Genomic DNA, 8,637 nt, shown 5'->3' on the forward strand with positions numbered 1-8,637 from the left:
TGTCATTTTCCACTTCTGTCCTCCCAAACAGTTTTTCTATTAACATCAGGTCAGTGCTTATCAATAAGCGATTCCACCAAATATCCCGAAAGTTCCAAGGGGGTTAGTGCCTGATTTGCAATTGTACTACTGATTGAGTTGAGCTGAAGTTATGACTTTTAGTGATTGCCTCGCCGCTCCCAAAACAGTGACTGACACACAGGCGTAATACTCAAAGGAAATTATTTTCTCTTACAAACTGAAACCTCTCGTCTATATTTTATAGCCCATTTAAAACTTTTTGTTATTGTAAAAGTATTTTAGTCATAGTCCCTCTCTGCTGTCATTTCTCAGTGTTAGCCATTAGCAGGACCACCACAGTGGTAGCCACGTATAATAAATGTCAGCACAATTTTCTACCTAGTTTCTAAGTTTCTAGCCCCCAAGTTGACTTTTGGACTTTTTTAGACTTTTTTATTTCCCCCTCATCACGACCTTGGGGGGCCATGTCACTGAGCCCATGGAGTGTCTGCACCATGTTTCTAATGTGTGTACTGCTCTTTCTCCTCAATTGTGTGGCTTCCTACTGAGCACCGTCAGGTTTAAAGAGCGAGATAAAGGGCACAATAATATGTCTTTGGATGTTGCACTGACATCTGCAGGAGTTTAAATGTCACCAGCATCAAGGTATTTTGCCCCAGATGCATAACCAGTTTTCTGTTAACCCCGTTCAGCAGGATCCCACTTTGGGGATGCTGGGTCTCAATGGGGAGCGAGGGTGGAGCGTTTAAAACCACAAGCTGGAGGCCGACCTGGGCCCCAAGGACAACTGTGTTTGGCATGTTGAAGCTGGCAGCATAAACTCTTTCCCAGAGCTGTAGGTGGGGGTGGGGTGGGGTGGCAGCTGAATGAGCAGAGGGCTCAGAAGTGCAGTGTGGTGGGGAGAAGACGGGGGGGGGGGGGGGGGGGGAAGAGGGGTCAGAGAGACCAGGAGCTCAGGAGTGGCCTGAACAGGTCCCCAACATGAGGAGGATCCCCAGAGAGAGACTTTTGTCATGAGGTGGAGATGAGGCCTGAGCTCCAAAAGCAGACACCAGAGTAAGGGCAGGTGGAGAGAGCACTAAGCAGGGAGGAGGGTGTTCAATAAGCTCCTGTGTTGGGAACCTGGATCGGGCCCGCAGCCATGTGATCTGCAGCATGCTGCCTGCAGTCATGGGAGCGACGATGGCAGGACCGGCCAGTGGGAATGATTCTGGGTGACTTCCATAGGAGCTGTGTAACAGAGACCACACCAGGGGAGCATGCCTGCAGGTGTGTTTTGTTAGGTCTGCAAGGTGTTTTAATGGAATTAATTTTTTTTTTTTACAGAGAGAGAGCACAAGCTGGGGAGAAGGTCAGAAAGAGAGAGAGAGAGAGAGAGAGAATCTCAAGCAGGCTCCATGTTGAGTGTGGATTGCCTTGCCATGGGGCTCGATCTCACAGCTGTGAGATCATGACCCAAGCCAAAATCAAGGGTCAGGTGCTTAACTGACTGAGCCACCCAGGTGCCCCAAAAATTCAGTCAAGATTTTAGAATGAGAGATTGCACATAAAACCTGGATTTCTTACGTGGGGTGAGAAATTGGACAGTTGACTGCAGTGAGCAAAGTACTCTGGAATGGCCTTCATCTGCTGGATTTAAGTAACAGCTGCCCTCTTTCAAGGGGTTGTGGGGTCTTTATCCATTTTCCTTAGTCTCCTCCACTCCTTATTGCCTCCTCGGTACTGAGGCTGGTGTCAGACACCAGTTATTACTGTGTGTACAATGTTGCTGTTCTTACACAGAGAGAAATCTTTATTTTACCCAAGTCTCTACCGAAAGCAGGGAAGTGAATGATAGGGCAAGGAGGTGGTCATTTGTTTATGTTTTGTTTTATGACTGAGCTACTTTGTTCATTTATGTAACTGGCTCCTGTAGGTGCAGGAGTTCAGCATCTGCCGTAAACCATCAGTGTTTCACCAGAATATTAACATTAGGGGCCGTTAAGCCTCTGAACTCTCTATCGTTGAACTTAGAAGGGAAGCAGGAAGAGGGATTGAAGATGAAAAAAATCCAGACAGAAGGTTGTCTGCGGAGAAGCTGGAAGTCAGAGCCAGCAGGGGACACTGATCCAGAGAAGATCCATCTCTAAGTGCACAGGTCCCAGACGTTAAACCATTGGCCCAGTGTCCCCAAGGGCACAGAGAGACATCCCTTTGTAAAACCCAGCACAAAGCCTCCCAGCATTGGAGTTAAGGCCCTTCTCCCTCCCTGCACGGAGCGGATGTTCCTTCCCCTTTAAACCTGTGGCATAAATGGGCTTACCGGGTTTACGTTCAGTCCCACTTGAAGAATCGACTTGAACTGATAGTTCCAAAAATAACTTTACAAAATTATACAGGAAAGCGAAAAGGAAACAATTTCAGACAATCAAAGCAGTATGACATTTGTCAGGTTGACTAGATGCAGGAATCTTCAATTCTGAGAAGCCCACAAGGAGAGGTCTTCCCTGGGCCTTCAATTCTTGACACTACTTTAGCAGTGGGGTCCTGAGGGTAGCACGAGGGAGGTCTCTGAGCTGTTGTCATTTGTTCAAAAGCCTGAGCGGAAGGTATGTGTTTTCACACAGCAAGTCTGCCTCTTCATGCCAAAGGGTTTGGTTGTTGCTGAGCTCTATACCCAGTGACACAGGTTGGTGGAGCAGGTAGTGTGTAGCGTGAAGACCATGGGGATAAATGGCCAAGGAGAGGGGGGATCACTTGTGATAAGATATTCGGGAGGAAATAGAGGAGCCTAGAGAGTTGGCACAGCCTGGCCTGCAAACCCTTTGGTCTCTGGGGTCCAGGTGATGCTCTGGACTTCGCATCGCCCAGGAGGCTGGACGACGTGCTTGTTAATTGTTGACTTTTGGGCTGAAATTTGGACTTAATTCTGTTTCTGTCTCTTATTAACACTACATAGCTTTGAGCAAATTAAACTTGTTGAGCTTTGATTTCTGCCTCTCTGAAAGGGAAATAATAATAGTGCCTGCTTTATAGGAATGTTACAAAGTTAAATTAGATGAAACAGGTAAAGCATTTATCACAGTCCCTGGCATTGCAGGAGCTTTAGATAAGTGACATGATTGCTATTATTTGTGTCTCTGGGTATTTGACTCTCTCTGAAAAGATGGCCAAAGGCCCTTGTTGAACCTTCTTGATCCTCTTAACAGCTGTTCATTTGGTTGCTTTGTGGGGTAGTTGATGTCTAGTTCATCATGGCTTGGTTGATGTGTTAGGGGATTCTTGGCACTTTTTAAAAGAAGTTTATTTTGAGGAGGAGAGAAGAGAGGGAGAGAGAGAATCCCAAGCAGGCTCCATGCAGCACAGAGCCCAACATGGGGCTCAGTCCCGTGAACCATAAGATCATTAACTGAGCCAAAACCAAGGGGTGGATGCTTAACCAGCTGAGCCACCCAGCCACCCCAGTGGGATCCTTGGCACTTTTGTGCCTCAGTGACGAAACTGATACTTCTAGACATTGTTTATCAGCCTACTCATCTTTGTGGAATTCAAATAGGCAAGAACCCGAGTCCACAAACAAGGAAAGAGATAAATCCATTAGCCCAAGGTAACACTGTTTAATTCTGGAATTGATTGGTCACAGACCTGTGAGTTTCATTTGAAAGTCCCCTTTCCTGTTATGCCAAGTCCCCAGAGTAAATGGCCCACCTTCCTCCCATCCTTAGGGGATATTCTAGCTTAGAGTTGAAATAAGTCAGGCAGAGAAGGACAAATACCATATGTTTGCACATATAGGAGGATTAGGAGGAACTTAATGAAGGACCATGGGGGAGAAGAAGGGGAAAAATAGTTGGGNGTTTTTAAAAAAAGTGTAGACTGCATGTTTCTTGAGCTCTTGGTGCCTCAGTTTACTCACTATAAGGCAGAGCTGATCCCACCACCAACTGCATGGGTTCAGTGAACTACTATGTGTGGACACTGCACATGATACTGACCACATAGCAATTGTGAATGATGACTGTTTTTCTCCTCTACCTCTCTCCCTTCTTCGTTCTGCCCTCCATATGATCTTCATCATCAGTGTCATCACCAAGGCCAGGCGTCTGGGTCTCAAGCTCAAAGGTGCTTTGCTTAAGCTTTCTTCATGTCGCTCACTCAGGCTACAAGGAGGAATTCTCTATGCTGAATGCTCTCTGTGTGCCTGCCTCCATTTTCTTCTTGCAAACATGCTAATATTGTCCAGAAGCTAATATTAAGGATACTAAAGCTCTCAGAGACTTGGATTCATGCCTTGGCTCTCTCACTTTCTGGCTCTCTGACTGTGCCAAACTATAACCCCTTAGAGCCTTAATTTTCTGATCTGTGAAAGGGAGATACTCTCCATCTCATGGCTATTGGTGAGATTTAAGTGAGGTGATCATGTAAAACTCATAGAACAAACAGTACCTGGCTCATAGGAAGTGATCTAACAGCAGTATCTCTTTACTGCACCAGGCCGCTTTCTAGGCGCACATTCCTAGAACACTGAATGTGTTCTGGACCGCTGAACACTCGTCCTATATGGCCATCTACGGATGGGGAAGTGGGGCAGCCTGTTGAATTGAGTCCTCATATGCTGTTTGGTTTCTTTCCTAGGAAAAGCACCTCACTTTCTGCGGCTCCAAAATGTCGAGGTGAATGTGGGGCAGAATGCCACATTTCAGTGCATCGCTGGTGGGAAGTGGTCTCAGCATGACAAACTTTGGCTCCAGGTAAGAATGGGAGTGGCCCCCTGCATATGCCTACCCATCCCTCTGTTAGGGAACAACGTGTGTGCTGTGATGAAGGTCTTGGTGGGTGAGGGGAGGGAATGTATTATATGTACCTCTCCTCCTTAAATGATACTCTGCGTCCATGATCTTGTTAGTTAGATCTTAACTCTGATTCTGTTTTATGGGCATCAGGATACCCATTTTACAGAAGGAGAAACTGATACCACACACATAAAAGTGACAGAACTAGAATTTGCAACTATGACCTTTCTAAGCTGCCCTCCAACAGACTTTATCCATTAAACCCAGGCACCCAGGGCTAAGACAAACTCCGTACTTTTGATTCCGGGGAATGTGAAATCCGAAAATCTGGGGTGGAGGGAACCTAGCTACTACCTAGTGATCCACCAGATTCCTATTTGATGGATAATGTTCCTCCATAGCATTCTGGGAAAGTCTTATAAAATCACCCTTTATGAGAATAAATGACCCTTTACCAGAATATTTCACTAAACGAGCATAGCCATCCCTTCTTTGGTTGAATAAGTCCATCAGGAATGTCTGCCAGGAAGATGTTCTGAGTTTGAATCTGTTCCACTCTTAGGTCTGCTCATTGGCCTTACTTTGAAAGCAAGATAAAAGAGAATCTCTTTTAGTGGAAGTAGGGGAAAGGATGGGACTTAGAATTAGCCACAGATTGTTAAGCATCAGAGATACTCCCATGGATGCTAATGTTGAAGCGCCGAGTGCTAAGGCAGCACTGAGAGTCGAACTGGGCAGTTCAGTGAGTCACCACCAGCCTCATGAGGCTGTTGAACACATTTCAGTTTTGTTTTTCGTTTTATATTTACTTAGTTTTAAATGTTTATTTTTGAGAGAGCATGTGCAAGTGGGAGGGGGAGAGAGAGAGAGATGGTCAGAAGATTCAAAGCAGGCTCTGAGCTATGAGTGCAGAACCCAATGCAGGGCTCAAACTCAGAAACTGTGAGATCATAGCCTGAGCCGAAGTAGGATGCTTTACCCACTGCGCCACCCAGGTGCCCTGTTTTGTTTTTTACTTTAAACAGATTCACTGAGATCTTACTGAGATGCAGGATTTAAAGTGTGTAATTTAATACACTATCACGTGTGCATGTATATGTGAAACTTTGATCACAGCCAAGATACTGGACGTGTCCACCATCCTCAAAAGTTTCCTCATTCCCATCCCTGCTTTCTGCCCTCTTCCTCTTATCTGTCTCCAGGTAATCACTGATCCATGTTCTGTCACTAAACAGTTGATCCTGAAACTATGGGTTTGAACTGGGTGGATTCACTTATACATGGATTTTTTTTTTTTTTGTTTTTGATAAGTACAGTATAGTACTGTAAATGTATTTTCATTTCCTTATTATTTTCTTTACTGTAAGAATATGGTATATAATACATATAACATACAGAACATGTTTATTGACTATCTTATCAGTGAAGTTTCTAGTCAACCTAGGCTGTTAGTAGTTTAGTTTGAGAGGAGACAAAAGTTATACAAGGGTTTTTGACTGTATGTGTGGGGGGTTAGCGCTTCTAACCCACATTGTTGAAGGGTCAACTGTATATTAATTTGCATGTCCTAGAATTTTCTATAAATGGAATCACACAGTACGCTTTTTTCACTCAACATGATTATTTTGAGATTCATCTGTGATACTGTGTACATATATAGTTTATTTAAAAAGTCTCCTTTGTGGAGTAATATTCCATTGTGTGAGGATACCACAGTTTCTTTATATATTCGTCTATTGATGCCGTGTGGGTTGTTCAGATGCTGGTTATTTAAAAAGAAGTTGCTGGGAACATTTATGGAGTTGAATGGAATTATGGGCGTATGCTTCCTCTTCTCCTGGGTAGAAGTGGAATGGCTGGGTCACATAGTAGAGGTATAACTTCTTAAAGAACTGCTTAGCTATTTTCCTATGTGGTTGTATCATTTTCCACTCCCATCAGCAGTGTATGGCAGCTGTAGTTGGTCACCAGCATCTTTATCAACACTTGGTATGGTCAGTCTTTTTACTTTTAGCCATTTGAATGAGTGTGTAGTGTTACCTCATTGTGATTCTGGTTTTCCTTTCCCTCGTGACCAGTGATGTTGAACATCTCTTCATGTGTCCATCTGCTTCCATTTGTATGCCTTCTTTGGTGCAGTGCCTGCTTAAATATTTTGCTCATTTATTATTGGTTTGTTTTCTTATTATTGCATTTTGATAGTTCTTTATTCAGGATACAGATCCTTTGTCAGATACATGGTTTGCACGTGTCTTCTATCTGTGGTTTGTCTTTCTAATCTCTTAACAGTAGCATTGGAGGGGGCTGTTCTTAAATTCAGATAAAATTAGGGGTGCTTGGGTGGCTCCGTCTGTTGAATGTCCAACTTTGGCTCAGGTCATGAGCTCACGGTTTGTTCAAGCCCCGTGTTGGGCTCTGTGCTGCCAGCTCAGAGCCTAGAGCCTGCTTCTGATGCTGTGTCTCCCTCTCTCTGTGCCCCTCCCCTGCTTGTGCTCTGTCTCTGTCAAAAAGAGTAAGCTAAAAAAAACTTAAATAAGTTCAGATGAAATCAAATTTATCATTTTTTTTCCTCCGGATCTTGTCTTGGCATCATTTCTAAGAAATATTTGCCTAACCCCAGGTCACAGTGATTTTTTTTTTCTGTTTCCTCCTAGAAATTTTTATAATTTTAGCTTTTACATTTAAGTCTGTGATCCAGTTTGAGTTAATTTTGCATATGGTGTGAGGTAGGCATCGCCGTTCTTTTTGTTGCTGTTATTGTTTTCGGTGCATTTGGATACCTCAGTTGTTCTGGCATCATTAATTGAAAAGGACATTCTTTCTCTACTGCTTTCATCCACATGTGTGTGGGGCTCTTCCTGGGCTCTTCTGTTCCACTGATCTCTTTGTCTATCTTTATACCACTGTCACATAGATTTGGTTACCGTAAGCGTTACAAAAAGTTTTGAAATCAGGTATCGTCAGTCTTCCAGTTGTGCTTCATTTTCAGAGTGATTTTTGGCTGTTCCAGGTCTTTTGCAATTTCATAGGACTTTTAGAATCCCTTTGTCTGTCAACTTCTACCAAGAAATAAATAAAAGCCTGTTGGAATTATGATGGGGATTGATTGCATTGAATCTATAAATCACTTTTGGAGAGAACTGACACCTTAGCAATAATGACTTTTGTGAGTATGAACATGGTATATGTCTTCATTTATTGAAGATCTATAGTGATTTCACTCAGCAAGGTTTGCAATTTTCAGTGTATAGGTCTTACACATTTTTTTTTGGTGAGACTTATCCTTAGGTATCTGATATTTTTGATCTAAAAATATCTCAATTTCTGACTTTTCACTGCTAGTGTATGGAAATACAATTGACTTTCATATATTGATCTTGTGTTCCAGAACCCTGTTAAACTTTCAATGGCTATTTATATTTAAATTACTCAAAATAAATAAAACTCAGAACTTAGAAGCCTCGTCCCATTTTGAGTGCACAGTAGCCACGTGCATCTGGTGGCTACCATGTTGGACGAGCACAGACAGAACATTTGCAGCATTGCAGAAGGTGTTATTGGAAAGGACAGCTTAAGTTTCAAGGAAACAGTAATGTTTAGAAGAAACTTACTCCAGTTACCTCTGTCTTCATTTATCGAAAAAATCTGCCTCATGTCTTCTTGGTTGACTTAGTGAGAATATTGGTCCCTAGGCCATCCCGAGCCATCTCTGCCCACTTTGATGGGACTTGATAGCAGTGCTTCTCTTCTTGGATTTGAACCTATCTCCTGCAGTTTGGAAAATTCCTAGGGGCTAACAGTTCTTTCTTGCTCCTTAGCAGAGCAGTAGAATGAAAATAATGGT

At 43.3% G+C, this 8,637-nt stretch overlaps 1 protein-coding gene across 1 annotated transcript in view; it reads left to right on the forward strand.

The window, feature by feature from the left end:
* Nucleotides 1-8,637, forward strand: part of PTPRT (protein tyrosine phosphatase receptor type T) — a 703,891-nt gene that overhangs the window by 21,250 nt on the left and 674,004 nt on the right. Inside the window, exon 4 of the mRNA XM_077778839.1 lies at nucleotides 4,636-4,751. Coding sequence (XP_077634965.1) covers nucleotides 4,636-4,751 — 116 coding nt within the window. The remainder of the gene's footprint in view (nucleotides 1-4,635; nucleotides 4,752-8,637) is intronic.

The sequence above is a fragment of the Crocuta crocuta genome, unplaced genomic scaffold (assembly GCF_008692635.1).
Source record: "Crocuta crocuta isolate KB4526 unplaced genomic scaffold, BGI_CrCroc_1.0 scaffold248, whole genome shotgun sequence".
Taxonomy (NCBI): Eukaryota; Metazoa; Chordata; class Mammalia; order Carnivora; family Hyaenidae; genus Crocuta; species Crocuta crocuta.